This window comes from Boleophthalmus pectinirostris, unplaced genomic scaffold (genome assembly GCF_026225935.1).
Source record: "Boleophthalmus pectinirostris isolate CB_2022bp ecotype Guang Dong unplaced genomic scaffold, ASM2622593v1 HiC_scaffold_16, whole genome shotgun sequence".
Taxonomy (NCBI): Eukaryota; Metazoa; Chordata; class Actinopteri; order Gobiiformes; family Gobiidae; genus Boleophthalmus; species Boleophthalmus pectinirostris.
The window spans coordinates 8,222,464-8,242,362 of record NW_026571095.1 but is presented as its reverse complement, the minus strand read 5'-3'; the positions used below and the strand labels follow the sequence as shown (position 1 = coordinate 8,242,362).

Sequence of the window (19,899 nt, the reverse complement as noted above, 5' to 3'; positions counted from 1 at the left end):
GCAGCAGTCTGAACAGGGAGGCCCAGACTACCCTCTCCATACACTCGTCCTCCAGCTCTTCTGGGAGATCTTGAGGTGTTCTTAGGCCCAGAGACACAGTCCCTCCAGTGTCCTGTGTCTTGGCTCCTGGTGGGACATGAACATCTCCCCAGAGAGGCGTCCAGGAGGCATCAGAACAGACCAATCCACCTGTCAATCTCAAACTCCATCCTCCCCTTACTCGTGAACAAGACCCCAACATACCCAAGGATCTTAAATAAAAAATACTTGTGACTGGAAGTTGCAATTATGTCCGTTTTATGAACAAACAAAATATTAACATTATTTAAAAAAAAAAAAAAAAAACAGTAAACATTTGACAGTATTTGAGCGTGACAGTGGCAGGATTCTTTTCCATAGGCTTTAGTCCCATATGTTCTTAATACTTGTCCATAGTTGTTCATTGTCAGGAATATGTCACAGCCTTTTTGACCTTTTCAAACTGTCAGAAAATACAATTCATACTTTACACATGTACTCTTACATACAAACATGGACAATTCTTTTCACCAAATAATATATACAGCCACAATCCTTTAAGCTTGAGTTTAAATGTCAAGCTCCAATGACAAAAATAATAGTTTTCCTCTTGTAAACACATATTTCATCCTAATGGGAAAGACGTTACAGTCCATGTAGGCAGTTAAGGCATTTTAAAAATACACTAAATTGAGTTCAAAATGTTGTCTCATAATAAACATATCCTTCATTGAAATCTATAGTGTTGAGCGCATATATTAGCATGAGATCCCAGAATGATAAGACAAACAAAATAAAAGATTTCCACTAACAGTTTACACAAAATGTTTTGAAAGGTTCTATATTTATGCAAAATGGATTCTTTTGAGCTTTATGTCACGTTTTAATGCTGTTACCTGCTCGAAAACAGACCTGGAGTTGTTGTCTTTCATGCACACGTTTGACTAACCCTTTATTATTAGTCTGTCTACATTTCCAAAGCTCCAAATGCTCTTTTCCACCTTGTGATGTCATGAAGAGGTAGTTTTGAAGTTAACAGTTCAGTAGAGAATGGCAATTCCAAGGCTGAAATTATCCAAATGATTCTAGTGAAGGTGTCTAAATATGCAGGATTTTTGCGTTAAATGTGTGAATGAAACAAAACACAACTCCAGGTCTGTTTTTTGAGGAGGAAAGAACATTAGAACTGATCAAAATAGCCTAATATGCACCCTTTGATCAATGAATATGATTTACATTTAACGTAATGCTGTGTAACATTTTGTTGTGCCTTTTACTGCAACATACAGGATTCATGCAGTATACAAAACCGTCCATTTGCTCACACATGCGTTTAAAATGGGCACACTGCCTCACCGCCAGAACATCCTGGGTTTGATTCCTGGACTGAGAGATACTTACAGAGTTTGTATGTTCTCCCTATGTCTAATCCTTCCATTAGGATCAGACTAAGTGGGTGGGTCAAATGCAGAGGACAAGTATGGGTCAGTAAGGTGGATCTTTACCTGAACAGACACTCAACATTGACAGGGCCAGCTGTCACCTGTATAATACACCTCATTCACTGCTTTAACTTTGAGACTTTGAGATTTCATAGATTTTTAAGTTATTCTTGTAAAAAAAAAAAAAAAAAAGATCACATTTTTACAATCCAGCACATTCAATGCAACAAAACTAATATACAAAAAAATAAAAATTAAATATTGTTTTCAGAATATCAATCTGTCTTTTTTAAAGGTCCTATACTATGCAAAATTGACATGTTATAATGTTGATAGCTCCTCAAAAACAGACCTGGAGTTGTGTTTTGTTTCATTCACACATGTTTGAGTAACTCTTTATTATTAGTCTGTCTATATCTCCAAAGTTCAAAATGCTCTGTTCCACCTTGTGATGTCATGTAACAGTAGTTTTCAAGAAAACAGCTCCTTATACCTTTAGTTCAGTGGAGATTGGCAATTCTTGAGCTAAAATCATCCAAATGATCCTAGTGAAGGTGTGTGAGTTTAAAAATACAGTGGAGAGCTTCCTATATTACCACATGACATCACAAGGTGGAACAGAGCGTTTTCAGTTTGACAGACGAACTCAGTGTAAATCTGCAGGGTTTGTGTGCGAACGAAACAAAACACAAACCTTGGTCTGTTTGTGATGAGGAAACAACATTATAACAGATCAGAAAATTACAAAATACGGGCCTTTTAATAACACAAACTTACAATTATGCATAATTTCACTTACTTTTAGACCAAATTGGCAAAAAATATAGCTTGTAATATTAAACAAAGAATCGAAACAACTCAGAAATTCCTTAAATCCTCAAATAATGCATATCCAATACAAAAATAGACCATTCATACCTCTAAACTAGTTAAACTTCTTCAAATCAAAATAGATATTCTGAATTCTTTTTTTTTTTTTTTTTTTACTTGAGACCCTAATTTTTGTAGTGTTCCAACTACTATAGGTCTCTTGTCAAACACCCTGTGAAGTTACACAGTATTAATGTGATTTAATATATTCTCTATAGTTCAAATGTAGTTTTTCTGTGGAGTCCTTTAAGTTTTTTGAGTGCGTATGACAGAGCTTGGTCGACTTGGGTTGAGCAGAATAGCGTTTGAGTGCGGTCTTGGTCTGAGCTGCCCATTGCTAAAGTAGAAATGGTTGTTTAAAGCTTCAGAGATCTGGTAAGTGCCGCTGTCCGTGTCGTCGTCCACTTGCCCCGGGGCAGATGGGCTCCATGACTCAATGTTTGGCGAGGGGGCGTGTCTTAGGTTTGGCGAGGGGGCGTGTCTTAGGTGGGGCAGTTCTTCGTGGCGACACGGGACAAGGACCTCCTCTGGCTGCGGCTTCAGAGGGACCAGAGAGGAGGGCAGACCAGAGTCCTACAAGAGGAGAGAAGAGAACAGATTTTAAAATATTATGTAAAATTCCTTGTTTATTTTGACATTATACAGGGACTACGTTGGAAAGTAATGTAGTTTCAGTTTTCCCCTCATTAAATTTTAATTTGTCTTAAAAGGTGCAACTTTTTTGGCAGAGGCTCCGTCAAATGCTTTTCTCAATGGAGATGTTATGGCTTTGTCAGAAATGTTTCACAGTATGGCTTTAAACCTTTCTATCTTCATGGAGACCAAACCAGACCAAGTTACAGGTCAGATCTGTGGACAAGCGACCACGCTCAGTATGCCTTTTTTTTCCTTAGGTATTTTTGAGCTATAAAACCACCTGTAATTTAATAAATGTAAAGTAGAGCTGTTTAATGTCATACTGCGGAACATTACAGGCAGAGCAATGACATCTCCATAGAAACTAGGGGTGGGACATTAATTAAAATAATGCAGTAAAAATATTATCGCATTTTATCGCAGGAAATAACGCAGAACATTTGTCAGTGCACTGTGTCATTGTGCGCCAATTATATTGACACACACAGTTCTGACTACAACACATGGATCTATAATGAGACAACAATGGAGCATGAAACAGCTCTGGGTCTACTGGCTGGTAAATTTCTATTTAAAAAGCTACCTGATGGAAGTATTGACAAAGGCGTCATTTATTGCAAACTGTGCAGAAAAGAGTTTGCATATCATAGAAGTACTTCAACCTTACGATACAATTTAATGCAAAACAAGTGACAGTGAGCACAGAAACTGCTGGAGTTGTTGGTCCGAGTACACACAAGACAGTACAAACTCAAACAAATGACAAAATGGCACTTCAGTCTCTTCAGTTTTGGACAGGGACCTCACCTTTATCTACTGTTATGAAATGAAAAGCAATTTATATTTTCAAGACATATTTCCTGACATTAAAAGAGCTTGAGTTTAAAAGTGACTGTGTATTATTTGATGAAGTCGTCCACTAAAATTCACTTACATAAAATAAATGTTGCTTTTGGGGCAAATATTGTTATGTGATTAATTGAGACTGACTGATTATTTTTTATTTTGAGTTTGTGCCAAAAGAGAAACAATAATCATACACATACTACATGTAAACAACAGAAAGGCACATTTCTCGAAAAGGAGTGGGAAGAAGAAAAACTTATGGTAACCCACCCCTGTTCATGACATAGTTTCAAAAATGATGTGGATGCTTATGTACATTGATCACAGAACTTTACAAATATTTACATATAGCAAAATAAATTACATACTATGCAAACTAAATATAATTTCAGCCAAAACGCATGAAATTCCTTCTGTGAATAGGGGTGCCTCTCCACAGATCTGAACTGTAATGTAGCGTAGTGCTGCGGCCTGCTTGTCTCCTTCATAATAGATAAGTTTAATCTATACTGTGGAACATTCTAGGCATTCTAGTTGCATTTAGTAACAGTTTAAATACACAATTTCCACAGACTTTGAGCACATATTTATCAGTAAAACAGTTTATATTTCAAGAGTAAATGTAACTGAACGAATCTTAAAAATTATATTTGTCCAAAGTACGGTTACTATAGCAACTTGTACGCTGCATTTAAGTATCTGGGCAAGTTCAGTTTAAAGAATCTAACAATAACAGGGGAGTTTTGCCATTACGCCACTGCAACAACAACTAGCATGCTAACAGTGTAACTTTATAGATAGAAATGAGTGAATCAGCCCCAGTTTATAATGGTTTTGAAGTCAAGTGAACGCAAGTTAATTTAATGGCCCCTTTGATGAGAAACCAGAGTTGTGCAGTGTGATTCTTACCAGAGACATATTGCTGCTCTTTAGATAGGACTCCACCCTCCTCCTCCTCTCCTCTCGCTCCGACTCCATCTCTGTCTCACTCCACACCACCGGGCGACCCAGCTCATCCACCTCCACACCACCAGGGGGCCCCCACTTCCCCGTCAGAGTCCCCTGGCTGCCTTTGTAGATGGGTCTCTCCTGTGTTTACAAAAATATCAAAGTTAAAGACCATGATCCCAGCTTCTCCACATGTATTTGAGCAAAATGTGTTGCCCTAGTACAGATCTGTTGTATAAGCAGCTCTTGAGGTCAAAGTATCCACTGTGTACTGTCTGCATCTAATTATTTTATTATTTGATAATCAGGAAGTGCATGTTAGCATTAAAGTTGTTTTTAGCTTTACCAGCACAGCAAAACTCTGCTCCAGTCTCTGAGAGTTGTGAAAAGCTCTTATAAACAGGAGATCAACAGATATGGGTTTTTATCGTGGCTGATATCGATGCCGATTGTTTAGGATCCAGAACAACTGACAGCGATAAGCTCTGATGATATTTTTGAGTCGATATATAGAGCCGATGTTGATTATTTTCCTCAAATTATCCTATTTAAATTTACTACAAACTGCCATTTTCTTTTACCACAAACCCATAAGGGACCTGTGTAGTCACATTTTACGCTTAATAAAGTGTGAAAATAAGGTTTGTGTGTATTTTTAGTCAGCAAATCGACCAAAACTAAATAGTGGCCTGTGCTAAAGTTTTCACGTCCATAGACAATGTGCTAAAAAGTCCAAATATCAGCTCAATATATCGGCCAAACAATATATCGGTCTTTGTTTATTACAAACTCATCATGGAGAGTAATTAGGATGCTCTGAATGCAGAAGGGAAGTGAGGAAGAACTTTAGACAACTGCAAACTGTTTAAATTGAACTAGATCTGTTAAAAGTCTCAAGTTAAAAGGTCTACTTAAACTTTTCTGGTTTCTGTGGAGAGAGTATCACATTCCCTATAACATTCTCCAGTGTGGCATTAACTTTCCTATCTCTGTGGAGACAAGCAGGTGACTCTACAAGGCTTTTTAAAGCTATTAAAACACCAGTCATTTTCAAGGGTTTCCATGTAGCAAATACTTGACCCCCCACAGTGTACCTTTAAATAACTTACATCTCAGATTTTAACTTCTGCAATTACTGCAAAAATACATCTCTGTCTCTAGTCTCCCTGATTTGCTTAAAAGTAGATTTTTTTTTTAATGTCAGATGTCCTTTCTTCTATATATGTAAAACATCAGAAGTTGCTTTCCACTGGTGTAAGAGCAAATAAAGCAGTTTAAATAAAGCTAAAAGCAATAGCCACAAACTTTGAGCTGCATTGCATGGGAGGTCCTTTGCAACCTGAAATATTAAGTCTGGCTAAGGTCAGTTGAGTTTAAAAACAAGTCCTTGATTAGCACTTAATGATGTCACAAAATGTTTTGAGCTCTGAGAGGATCCAGGGAGGTGGCTTTAGTACGACAAGGCTAAAAGCGGAGTAAAAGTGGATTTAGTGTAACACAGGACTTTAATGAACCATGGGTCTTAATGGCTCAGAACAGTGTCATAATTACAGATTATACTGAGGTCACTGAACTCACCAGAGACATTTGACTGTTTTTCATTCTGCTGTCTACTCGGAGCAGGGCGTAATCTTCAGGCTGAACACAGAAGGTGAGACACGACGTCACAAACGAACACTTAAACACCTCATTATAACAAATACAGACATGGACTCTTTTGGAGACAGTGGATTTAGAAGACACCAAGCTGTAATTATGGACACTAGACACAAAATGGCCACTGCTTTAACTAATACCCCAGCATGCCCAGGGGCTGAGGCAAATCATTATTTGGGTCAATATAAAAAGTAAAAATCTGAGAATCGAATGAGTGAATTAAAGCTGTCCTTAACAGTGAAAGGTGTCATTTTTAACAATGAAAATATGCACTACAATCACAACTGAACCTGTGTCTCCAGAGTCTGAACGTGCAGATGGAGACACATCCAAGTGTGCCTCACTCTCAGTTTATGGACAGACCTTATATGAAAGCTCAACACCTCCAGAATTCTTTTCCTGAGTTGCAGAGGCTGCACTAGCACTGACTCATGACTGGTGCAGGAGCTGGGTTTAGGGAGTGACCGTTCATATCAGAGAGGCATTTTAGGTTTAAATACAATGGATTTCACCATTGAAACTGGCAACAGAAATGTGAGGCTCATTCTGCTTTCTGATTAGAGAATAATCAAAACATCAAATTATAAAACAAATTTTTGTAATTAAGAATAAATCAGCATTAGAATCGTTACCAGTAAAAGCTATGTTTGACTTGAAGACATTTACCTCATATCTTGTGTCCTTTAAGTCTTTCATTGAGACATTGCATTTTTTACTAAAGAAAAGTGACCAGAACATTATTGTGTATATTTATTCCTCACATTACCTGGACTCTGGGGTCGGTGCTGACCGAGTTGAGTCGTCTCAGGGATGTTTGTCTGGACAGAGAGTTTATTTCCTCCCTGAAAATAACAGCAGCAAAACAGGATTCAGCAAATAACAGATCAAAAAACAACAACAACGACAACAACAACAAAAAAGAAACGAGTGGCACAGTTTCATAGAGGAATTAACACATGAACTGTAGTAATATTTACAGCAACATACTCAATATATCACAATAACCCCCACACACAATCACACTGTCCAATAAAGCAGTTTTCCTTATTTATTGTTTTGTGTAATTTTTCTGTTTGAGGGTCCGTCAAATGCTTTTCTCCATGAAGATGTTACTGCTTTGTCTGGAATGTTTCACAGTATGGCATTAAACCTTTCTATCTTCATGGAGACCAAACCAGACCAAGTTACACTTCAGATCTGTGGAGAGGCGACCCCTTTCACAGTCACAGTGTCTGTTTTTCTGGGTATTTTTGAGCTATAAAAACATATGTAATTGAATAAATGTAAGGTAGAGCTGTTTAATGTCACACTGTGGAACATTCCAGGTAGAGCAATGACTCCAAAATTACTCCAAAATCTTCATAGAAACAAATGAAACAGAAAACGCACACCAAATTTCTAGGTGCAAATGCAAGGAACAACAATATAAAAGTGAAAAAAATGCAGAGCACACTCAGATGGTCGATGTCCAAACGCTTTTAAAAAAAAATTTAAATAACATTGACAAAAAACTTTCATCAGATAATTTCTCTTGCTTTGAACCACAGTATACTGTAAAATTAAAAAAGCTTGGTCATCTGAGTGTGCTATGCATTTTTTTTCACTTTTATATCTATAGAATCAAGCATGTGATAGACCCCCAACCACAAAGTTACATAATACACCTTTAAAAATTAGCTTTGATTTAGTCCCAGTTTTGTCTTTGGTAAGTCTGTATTTTTATTTGCTGTTATACTTGTTAAATTTAAGTCTTTTTTAAAATTATTATAACTGAATCAGCCATACTACAAGACATTACTCAAGTTCTGTGCCAGGTTTAGTTCCACTTTAGTCTCAGTCTTTAGTTTAAATACACTGAACACATATTATACAGTGGGGGCAGTTTTGAGTCTCACGTTTTCTCGCTGAGCTCCAGCTCCAGTTTCTTGTGTTTGTTTTTGTGATGTCGATTCACCAGGACGATGACCACAACCATGACCAGCACCAGAAGCGCCGCCCCTGCCCCGATCATGATCAACAGGAAGTTGTCGCTTCCCAGGTCCGCCATACGAAAGGAACGCTCTGGAAAAAGAAGAGCTCGTTTAGGATTACAACAAAAACACACAAACAGGCTATAACAGAAAATCATGTAGAAAAAGTGTATTCATTGGGTGTAAAGTTGCATTGTGTAACTTTTCTGGTGGAGAGTCCATCAAATTTTTTGCACTTTTCTCCATGAAGATGTTTTTGCTTTGTCTGGAATGTTTCACAGTATGGCATTAAACCTTTCAATCTTGCCAAACCCGACCAAGTTACAGGTCTGACAGGCACTGACAGTTTTTCTAGGTATTTTTGAGCTATAAAACCACCTGTAATTGAATAAATGTAAATTAAGGTGTTTAATGTCATACTGTGGAACATTCCAGGCAGAGAAATGACATATCAATAGAAACAAGCAGGTGATGGTAGGAGGTACCACCTCCTTTTTATAATGTGATACTTTGTGATTTGACTGTTTTGTTTTGTTTTGTATTGTGTTGGCAGCTACCTGGGCAGGTCTCTCTTGGGTAAAATAAAAGTAAAATAAAATAATTGACCAAATTGAGCATAAAATGCAAAAAAATAAATCAATTATTCACTTTACTTGTTAATAATCTGTCTAGCCTCCATTCATCCTATTTCAGCTTTAATTTTGGTTACAAAATCTGAATGTAGAATCAAAATAATTGTTTGATTTGTCAAATAATCAAAGAAAAATAAATCCTGCATGAAGTCCTCCACTCAAACAGTGAGAGACACAGGCCTACATTCATACCATACTCATATAATACTTCCTACAACTGTACAACAACTCACCCTTATGTAACAGATAACCCTATGTCCTGTCAGTTATCATTGTTGCACTGTCTTCCTGTGGTTGCACTAAACCTCTAGTTTAAAGCTGTGATTTTTTTAAAACAGTTTATTACTTATCTTTCTATTTTATTTTTTATTTTTATATTTTATTACTTATCTTTATATTTTATTTTGACTTGTACGTTTACATTTATATAATTTTGTCTTATTTGACACCCGTCTTTTGCCATCTTTTTTTGCTACTTATTTGGAATTTATTTTACCATTTATATTTTTGCTCTTTGTTATTATTTTATATTGTGATGTGTGAGCTACTGTGTCCAAATAATTTCCCTTGTGGATCAATAAAGTTTGTCTAAGTCTAAGTCCTGTTGTTTTACCACCAGAGGGCAGTGTTTCTCTCACCTGCCACAGTGAACTCATACTCTGTCCTCCCGGGTCCTGCAGCGTTCAGAGCCACACACTCGTACACTCCACTGTCATTCAGACGCAGGGCGCGCTTGAAAACCAGTTTGGTCCCAATCACCAGCGCCTCCTGAGGCAGGGCCCCTCCTTTCCTGCTCCACACAAACACATGCATGAACTTTAGTGACACGAGAAACAAAACATGAGACTTAAACCAGGAAATAAGAGCTGAGAGACATCTGGATATGAAATTAAATACAGCCTCGATATGTTGAGAAAAAGTCCCACTAGTTCTCGAATAGCTCTGGAATGTATGCTATTATATTATATTATATAGTAGTACAGAATTGTGTTGGAGTGTTCCCACACTAATAATATATATTTTTAAATCAAGTAACAAGCCTTGTAATGCAGTGGTAAGCTCGGATGCCCTTCCTGGTGAGACTTTATCCAGGTTTGGGAATGGCACAAATAGGAGATAGCAGCTTGTGTATATTAGTGAAATTACATTGGGGCAAAACATGTCTTGTCATGTAGTACAGATGTATTGTATAAGCAGCTCCAGAAGTCAAAATAAGTCAGCTGTGTGCTTCCTGCATCTAATAATAAAAGGTTTTACTGCCAGAGAATCAGGACATGCACTGTTAACATGCTAGTTTGATTTACGGTAACGTTGTGGGTTCTGAAAGTTATGTAAAGCACTTTTAGGGCATTGGAGGTGCCTTTCGTTTAGATGGTGACAGTGGTTTTGGGGCTTAAAAACACAAAAATCTAAACTTAAAAACACAAAAATCTAAAACCACCCTCCAGAGTGGAAAAGTTGAATACGCTCCACCGTAGCGTTTCCGACTACACTGCCCGAGATGCAAAACTCTAGTCAGATCTGCTCAAGTCGTGTACACGTTTACGTCCCATACATCACCACCTAGCGTTACCACCGAGCCACCTGACATGCATACACAATCGCATTCAACACACTTTTGCATCACCATATGCACGCAGATTTCCTCCTGAAAACACTTGTCTAAACTCAGAAAAATAAAGTGAAGACGCGATGCCACTTTTGCATCTTCTGTTCAGACTGTCATCATATAAAAGTAGCCTGAAACTCATCATGGTGAATAATTAGGATGCTTTGAATGCACAAGGTAAGTAAGTGAGGAAGAACGTTGGACTACTACAAACTGTTTCAAGTGAACTAAATCTGTTTTTAAGATGGCAAAAATCTAATATTTTATCTGTAGTACACACTTTTGAGATAAAGAAACAAAGGCAACAATTCAAAAAATAAATAAAATAAGCCATGGATATAATATAATGAATCCATAAATGACATAATACACCCAAATTTCGGTGTAACTTTTTGGTTGGGGTCCGTCACCGTCTTGTTTCTATGGATATGTGATTGCTCTGCCTGGAATGTTCCACAGTATGACATTAAAACAGCTCAACGTTACATGTATTTAATTACAGACAGTGGTGTAGTGGGGATTTTTTAAGTGGGGGTACACGATTTGTGACGCCATCGATGTGATGATCTATCTATCTACCTTTAAAATGAAAATAAATTTATTTTAAAAAGCCCAGTAAAAATCTGTAATATTTTATGTTTTTTTTGTTTGTTTGTTTTTTAACTCAAAATGAGGCGGAATCATGTCATTAACATTAACGACGTTCATAATCACCTAGAAAACATAAATCATACATGAACCAGGACTAAACCAGGACTAAACCAGGTCTAAACCAGGACTAAATCAGGACTGAACTAGGACTAAACCAGGACTACACCAGGACTAAACCAGGTCTAAACCAGGACTAAACCAGGACTAAATCAGGTTTCAATTAGGACTAAACCAGGACTGAACCAGGACTAAACCAGGACTAAACCAGGTCTAAACCAGGACTGAACCAGAACTAAGCCAGGACTAAACCAGGACTACACCAGGTCTACACCAGATCTACACCAGGTCTACATCAGGACTAAACCAGGACTAAACCAGGACTAAACCAGGACTACAGCAGGTTGTTTTCACCATTGCCAATAGCTCTGCTTTGACATTTAAGTTGTAGGTATTTTATATTTATTATTTTTTTATATCTCACGTCGGAGGAAGTGGGTGGACAGCGTACCCCCGCGTACCACACCCACTGCACCTCTGATTACAGGTGGTTTTATTGCTCAGAAATACATAGAAAAAGAGGCATTCTGACTGTGAGCGGTGTCGCCTCTCCACAGCTCTGACCTGTAACATGGTCTGGTTTGCATGTGACACAATGCAGCTTTAAATCTCTCTTGTGCTGCTGTGTTCCACCTGTTCTCCCCATGCTCCTGCACTATGGGCCCTGTCACAGTTTAAATGAATGGACTTGAAACCTGCAGAACATACAAAGGAGAGGCGGTTTCTGGTTCTACTCCACAGAGAGGGTCAGGTTGCTGGGATTTGTGGACACTTAGCTACAGTTTAGCTCCAAAAAAGACCAGCTCGAATTTCTGCTCCCAAAACTCCACCTAGCTTTACTGTCTGTGGCTTTAGAATCGCCTGAGAGGAGATAGGATCTAAGCAGAGGAGAGACGCTTCGAAATCACCCAGATAAGACCAGTAATGAGTCTGCGGAGGTCAAAGGAGTAAAGCTGTTCATTAAGTTTGACTAAATGTGTAAATCGTGGAGTAAAAAAACATCTGCCACCCAATCGTCTCTGTGGTTATTGCTCTGCCTTGAATATTTCACAGTAAAACATAAAAAAAAAAAAACGTCTAGAATTTATTCTGTTAGTTGTTGAAGACATATCCCTTGTTGAAGAAGTCAGCCCAAAAAAGATGAAGGGAACCAAAACCAGTAGAAAAGAAAGAAATTTAAAGGGGAAAATAGAATAAATAGAAAAAAACAAAACAATAACAACAATGAATTTAATGTTTTTTCCTTAAATAAAACAGTATAAATCTACTCTATTCAGGGTTATAGAAAGTATAAAAAAATCTGAAACTAATGAATAATAAAGTGGTATCAAAACTACTCATTTGAGCAGGTATCGATACTAAAAAAGTCACATTCACGGGACAGAAATTAACCTTTCCTGAATGGGCTCTATTCACACTTACATCACATAACCGGCAGACATTTGGAAATATGCGGATGACGACTTCCTTTGGGCTCTGCTAGCGATAGGAACTCATGGCCCGGTTGGCCATGAGTTGGCCCGGTTTTCTTCACCTTGATGTCACTGTATTCCTGTTTTTCCTTTTATAAATTGCATATTCATTTGTGTATTATAAAAAAAAAAAAAGATGTCATTGCGTTTCGATATATTTGGCAGATTAACAGTTCCAACCAGCTGCCTGTGAGTCACATCAAAAATGTGATTAGAGTCCCGTCCCCCACGGAAAGCTTTGGCAGGTTGTGAAGACGCTGCTGCTGAATCCATGGTTTTATCACAGACCCAGTGTCGGAAACTACACTTGTTGTCACCTGCATGTTTCCAAATGTCTTCTGGTAAGCGTGAATAGTAGCCCAATTCATCAGCCGGTTTCACTTTGTGGAAACCATCTGACCATCTGATCTCGCAGCATTAGGATTCGTTCGTTCGACAGTAGGCGGGTACTTTTTTTATTTAACCAATTGCTGCTATTTGGTCATGATGCATGTAATGCACCAAATCCCGTAGGAAGAAGGACAATAACGTCTTTCCCCTTGATAAAATTCAACAAACATTCTCTTTGTTCCGGCTTTACATCCTCGATCTGGGGAATCGTTGCAAATACAGAAAATATGGCTTCTTCTACATCCATCTTGGGAGTTTGACGTCATGGCTTCACAGCTCTTTGCTGATTGGCCGGTGTGCAGTCTACAACTTCCGGGGTTCTTGCAAACCGTCTAGTGTATTCGAATTCCTGACCTAGTCGCTGGAGAGAAATTAAACTGAGTGGAGGCACTAGGTGGATATGGTTATGTGAATAGAGCCTATTGCTTTAGAATGATCTTGAGCTGTATCAGAACAAGACCACAGCAAAAAAGTGGAGCGTTAAAACTGACTCACACAGAATCTGTTTTAACATTTTCTCATAGTTTATATGAGTCCTATCTGTTCTACAGTTAATTTTTACGTTTTTAAAAATGTTAATTAAGTAACACTGGACCAAAGTTCCTCTTTAACCCCAAAATTATGAGTTATATTAACATTTTTGAGAGAGAAACAACACACAGAGGTGTTTTATTTTAGTTAATTTAAGATGAAATTCTGTACAAAACTGGTTCAGACTGATCTTCTCTCATGGGAGTTTGAAGTGGTGTGTGGGAGCTGCCAAATTAACCCAAGTGTTGAATGAACACTAGGGGAAGTTGAATTAACTTCAACCATATCAACTCTGGCAAATAACCCCAACTCAAACCCCCATTTAACTTTCAAATAGTTAAAATAACACTTTTTGTGTTAAAAACAACCCTGAAATTTTAACCCTCCGGTTTTTGCTGTGTATAAGAGCACATAGACTAGTATACACCCATGGAGCACTATGGAACCTGCCTGGACACCTGAGGGATCAAACACATATAAGACCACACAGGAACAGAAAAGAAAGTACTACGAAAGACTGTTTTTAGTATCAGAATCATTACTGAGTATCGAGTCTATTCCGTATTGATTCAAAATAGCGTTTGAAACATTTTATTTACCTTTCTAACATGGCTCCCTCTCTCTCTCTCTCTCTGTGTTATCCCATGGGCCTGCTCGTGTCTGTAGCGGCTCAGTGTCTCTAATTAGAATCACCCTGTATTTTAGCTGCATTACCGAGTCTTATCCGAGGCAGGGCTGTGATTAAAAGCTTATCTCTCGTCTCCCGCTCATCTGCTCCTCGTGTGAAAATGCCTCTGTTCCTTTTGAGAAACCTGACTCCAAACGCCGAAGCTTTTATTCTGAAATAATTGGGACTCTTCACAAAGAAAGGCTCACGGCAGTTTTAACGGTAACGCAGAGAGAAGAGAGCTGTCCCCTTGTGTGTGTGAGTGTGTGTGTGTGTGGATAGCCTTATGTGCTGTGTTATGGGTCAATATTACTCAACAGTCTGAAGGGTCCATATTATGCTATGTTCTGATCCAATGCCGTTTCCTCATCACAAACAGACCTGGAGTTGTGTTTTGTTTCATTCACATGTTTAACACACAAACCCTGCATATTTAGGCTCTTCTCTCAAACTGAAAACACTCTGTTCCACCCTGTGATGTCATACAGTAATACAGGAAGTGCTCCACAGTTTTTTTTTCTGTTTTTTTTTTTTTCCAACTTCATACACCTTCATAAGAATCATTTGGATAATTTCAGCCCTGGAATTGCCAATCTCTACAGAACAAAAGACAAAAGGTAGCTGTTAACTTCAAATTATAGCTTCATGACATCACAAGGTGGAACAAAGGATTTTGAGCTTTGGGGATATAGACAGACTAATAATAAAGGGTTACTCAAACACGTGTGAATGAAACAAAACACAATTCCAGTTATGTTTTTGAGGAGGTAACAACATTATAACATGACGTAATATAGAATCTTTTAAAGGAGCATTGTGTAACATTTTTGGTGGAGATATGTTACTGCTTTGTTTGGAATGTTTCACAGTATGGCTTTAAACCTTTCTATCTTCATGGAGACCAAACCAGATCAAGTTACAGGTCAGATCTGTGGAATAAAATTATACATTTGAATAAATGTAAAGTACAGTTGTTTAATGCCTTACTGTGGAACATTCCAGCCAAAGCAATGATGGATCCCCAACCAAAAAGTTACATGGTGCACGTTTAAAGCCCCTGTACCTGTTTTTCCCCCATGCTGCAAAAATTGTCTTGCCCCAGATAAGATATACTGTATAAGCAGATCTTATTAGAAAACAAGGTATTGTCAAAAAATCAGGAAGTCCACTGTTAGCATGCTAATTGTTGTTAGCTTTACAGTCACAGCAAAACTCTCACCTGAACCAAGACTAAACCAGGACTTAATCAGGACAAATCCAGGACTAAACCAGGACTAAACCAGAACTAAACCAGAACGAAACCAAGACTAAACCAGGTCTAAACCAGAATGAAACCTAGACTCAACCAGGACTTAACCAGGACTAACCAAGTCTGGATCCAAGATCTAAATAAAAATAAAAAATAAAAAAAGGGTAATTTACGGTTGTCCTGGTTTGAGCCCAGTTAAGTACTGATGATTAAATCCTAGTCTAGTCCCCGTGCTAGTCCCCGTGCTAGTCACCTGGTCTGATCCCTGGTCTGGTCCCAGCTCTGGTTCCTGGTCTAGTAATTGGTCTGATCCCCGGTCTTGTCCCCCGTCTAGTCCCTGGTCTAGCCCTGATATGATATTCTTAAGTAGTGTAAAGTTGTATGTTCGTACCATTTCCATGTGACGTTGGAGACTGGAGGTTGTCCCTGGGCTTCACACTGGAGCTCAGCCTTCTCCATCCCCACAAACCAGTCCCCCGACCCGGCCACGATCTTCACCTCTGGAGGGTCTGGAAACGACAAGGAAACAGTCAGAGAGGCTGGGGTTCAATTCACACTACTGTTATTTCACAGTGCTGTTGTGTCCTTAAGCAAGATAAATAACAAGGGAACATTCAGAACACAGAGGGTATAGACTATTTCCCACTAATGCAAAGGTCAATGGTTCAATTGCAACTACTAAAAAGTTACTGCTTTAGTGCTCTTGAGCAAGACACCCCAACTTGTCTGTGTGAATGTGGCTGCTTGTGGCCAGTTTTGATGACATATTCTTTTGTTTTTTTTGTAAAAGGTGCACTGCTTAACATTTCTAGTGGAGGTTCTGCCATCTGCTTATCTCCATAGAAATGTTATTGCTTTGTCTGGAATGTTCCACAGTATAGATTAAAGCTCTCTATCATGAAGGAGACGAGCAGGTTACAGCAATCCGCTACATTACAGTTCAGATCTGTGGAGAGTCGTCCCTATTCACAGAAGAAATTGCAGAAATGCAGAAGTGTATGTTTAATGTCATACCGTGGAACATTCCAGGCAAAGCAATAACATCTCATTAATACCATAATGACCACGTTTACATGATGTTTTTTTTTTATTCCAAATTAATTGTCCTGAAAACACATTAAATCGCCTTTATTTAATTCTACTCAACCTCTGGGGGTGGGGAACTGTTCTGATTGGACAGAGACACAAACATATTTACGTCTAATGGAAGAAAACACACACTTCAGCTGCTATCGGCTTTTTGCAATCTCGGTTTGTCGTTACACCACGGACACAAAACATGATCCAAACTTTTACCGTCATTCTGATGATAATTGAATGGCAGCTGGAGAATTCTCTCATCACGCTTTATGTCTGTCAGCTGAGGAGGAGAAGGGAAGAGTGTCGGAGAAGGGAGGAAGAAGACGAACTGAGTCAATGGCTGCTCTACTTCAGTCCACTCCCACAATCCCCTCACAAATCTAAAGAGACGTGGATGGAAGTCCGAAGCAAGGACTGGTGGAGCCGGATCATCCGGATTGCGTCAGAGGGGTGACCCAATGAGCATGTGCTAATCAACCGGAATTATTTTTAAGAAAAAAAAACATTTACATGAATGAGGATAAAATTAATTTGGCTTTAAAATCAGAATAAACCACCCACTTACTTATTAAGTTTAATTCTGAATCATCATTTTCATTAGGAATGAAGTGTTTGTTTACATGGTATTATAAGTGGAATTCATTTTTATGCAGAATTAAATTATTTTTCTCATGGAAACGTGGCAATTGTGGAACATTGCTGACAAGACAATAGCTTCTCTGTGGTAGCAGACCCGCAACCTGAAAAGTTGCACAATACACCCTTAAAATAATGTCTAAGTAAAAAACCTTTTTAACTTCCCAGCCTCAGTGCTCCCCATCCTCCCATACTCTGATCTGGTGCAGCTTGTCATTTACTCAGAGAATTATCACTGCGAAAACAATTTCATTTTGTAATGGGCAACATGTTCAGACACGTTCATGTAAACATGCAACGGTAATGAACATGATTTGAGCCAAAAATGCTTCAAACGAATCCAGAGATGAATTATGGACTTAAAAACTGCACAAGGCTTCTATCTATTACATCACAAACACAGGAAATATCAAACTGGATTTTCAAAAGTTTAGTAAAGCTCAGAGGACTTTCTTCAGAGGATTACTGGAACCAGCGTCAATTACATTTTGCATAATATTTGTTTTTTAATGTGTATAATGTGTATATTTAGGGTTACACAATTTTGCATTATAGTTCAACAACCAAAACCTAAACAGAACCTTTAAAAAGATTAATTTAAAGGTGCATTGTGTAACTTTTCTGGTGGAGGCTCCGTAAAATGCTTTTCTTCATGGAGATGTTATTGCTTTGTCTAGAATGTTCTACGAAGAAGATTAAACCTTTCTAGGTCAAGGGAGACAACTGTAGGGTACATTATAGGTCAGATCTGTGGAGAGAGGCAACCCTACTCTATTTACAGAGAGAATTATTGTATTTTTGTTTATATGGCACTAAACCTTTCTGTCTTCATGGAGACCAAACCAGACCAAGTTACAGGTCAGATCTGTGGAGAGGCAACCCCGTTCACAGTCAGAATGCCTGTTTTTCTAGAGATTTTTGAGCTATAAAACTTAATAAATGTAAGGTAGAGCTGTTTAATGTCACACTCTGGAGCAGTCCAGGCAGAGCAATGACATATCCATAGAAAGAAAGTGAGAAAGTTGTGCACCTCAAGCATTGTTTTTTCTTTTTTTCATGGTGTTGAGTAGCCAGACTGGTGCCACCTAGTGCCTCCGCTCAATTTCATTTCTCTCCAGCCACTAGGTCAAGAATCAGAATACACTAGACGGTCTGTAAGAACCCCGGAAGTTGTAGACCGCGCACTGGCCAATCAGCGAAGAGCTGTGAAGCCATGACGTCAAACTCAAGCGTCTGTCTGTGTCCCTTTTGTGGAACAGCACAACAGTAAACAAAGTGGTTGAGATGGATGTAGACGAAGACATACAATCTGTTTTGGCAACCATTCCCGAGTTCAAGGATTTAAAGCTGGAACAAAGAGAATGTTTGGTGAATTTTATCAAGGGGAAAGACATTATTGGGATTTGGTGCATTACATACGTCACAACCAAACAGCAGTGATTGGTCCAATAAAAAAAAAGTACCTGCCTATTGTCGAGTGAACAAATCCTAATGCTGCGAGGTCAGATGGTTTCCATGAAGTGAAACCTGCTGATAAATCAGGCTAGTTTTTGAGCCCCAGAACAGATAAATTGTATAATCAGTTCTTATTAAAAAGCACAGTATGTCAAAAAAAAAAAAAAAAGTAAATCATTGTGTCATCAGTGCAGGGTTAGCATGCTAGTTGTTGTGGTCACGTCAAAACTTGGCTCTGGTATAGTGTAAAAAAAAAAAAAAGTGTAAAAGCAAATGCAAACTCATAATGGATAAAAGTAAATGTGTTTAATGCCATACCATGGAATATACCAGGCAAAGCAATACCATCACCATGGAGACAAGCACAAACCAGTGGCGCCAGAAAGGCTGTGTCGTCCACCTTAAAGATAAATGAATTCTAAATGTCAAATGTCGAAATGATAAATGCCGAATACGTTATTACACAATGTTAGAAAATACATTCCAACAATGTTTTTACGAAATAAGGAAATCCTACAGAGCTGCATTCATTGTGCGTTCGATCCTCTAGCATTAGCATCGGCGAGAGCAGAATGCAGCTGAACCTGTCCCAGAGGCTTTGGAGCTAGCTTATAATTAGCACTGCTTCAACAATGTCCTTCCTGTGACTCACTAATAAGAATAATGCGTTCGTCTTAAGCAGGGTTTTTTCAACAATCAGAGCTGTTTTCCTATTCGCCGCATGATTCATTCACTCTTTACAGACACAGTGGAAGTGTTTTGCTCAAGAGCAGAAGGGCACATTGTGAGTAGCCTTTGTGTTGAAGAGAATATTTATGTCAACAAAGTAACTGGCTCCACGTGATGAACCAAGAAACAGTCACAACACCCAAGAAGTCACCTGATGGTTTCCATGTAAACAAGGTTAAAACAACACTCCTCAGACACAGGCACACTTTATGTCACACCGTGGACGTTTACAGACAGTGGGGCGCCAAAATACTTGTATCCTTTGGCAAGACACTTCATGGATTAGTATGAATCTGAGTCCTACACCAGGTCGGGTACTTAGAGGTAAATAGTTGCTGAAATGGGCGGGTTTTAA

The 19,899-nt window shown here is 38.5% G+C and overlaps 1 protein-coding gene across 1 annotated transcript in view; it reads right to left on the bottom strand.

The window, feature by feature from the left end:
* Window positions 1-2,423: 2,423 nt before the first annotated feature.
* nectin4b (nectin cell adhesion molecule 4b) overlaps window positions 2,424-19,899 on the bottom strand; it is a 53,105-nt gene continuing 35,629 nt past the window's right edge. The window contains exons 5-11 of the mRNA XM_020922208.2: window positions 16,036-16,153; window positions 9,657-9,808; window positions 8,312-8,477; window positions 7,183-7,258; window positions 6,339-6,398; window positions 4,722-4,901; window positions 2,424-2,903 (exon numbers count right to left, since the gene is read on the bottom strand). Of these exons, the coding sequence (XP_020777867.1) occupies window positions 2,577-2,903; window positions 4,722-4,901; window positions 6,339-6,398; window positions 7,183-7,258; window positions 8,312-8,477; window positions 9,657-9,808; window positions 16,036-16,153 (1,079 nt within the window). The 3' untranslated portion in view covers window positions 2,424-2,576. The remainder of the gene's footprint in view (window positions 2,904-4,721; window positions 4,902-6,338; window positions 6,399-7,182; window positions 7,259-8,311; window positions 8,478-9,656; window positions 9,809-16,035; window positions 16,154-19,899) is intronic.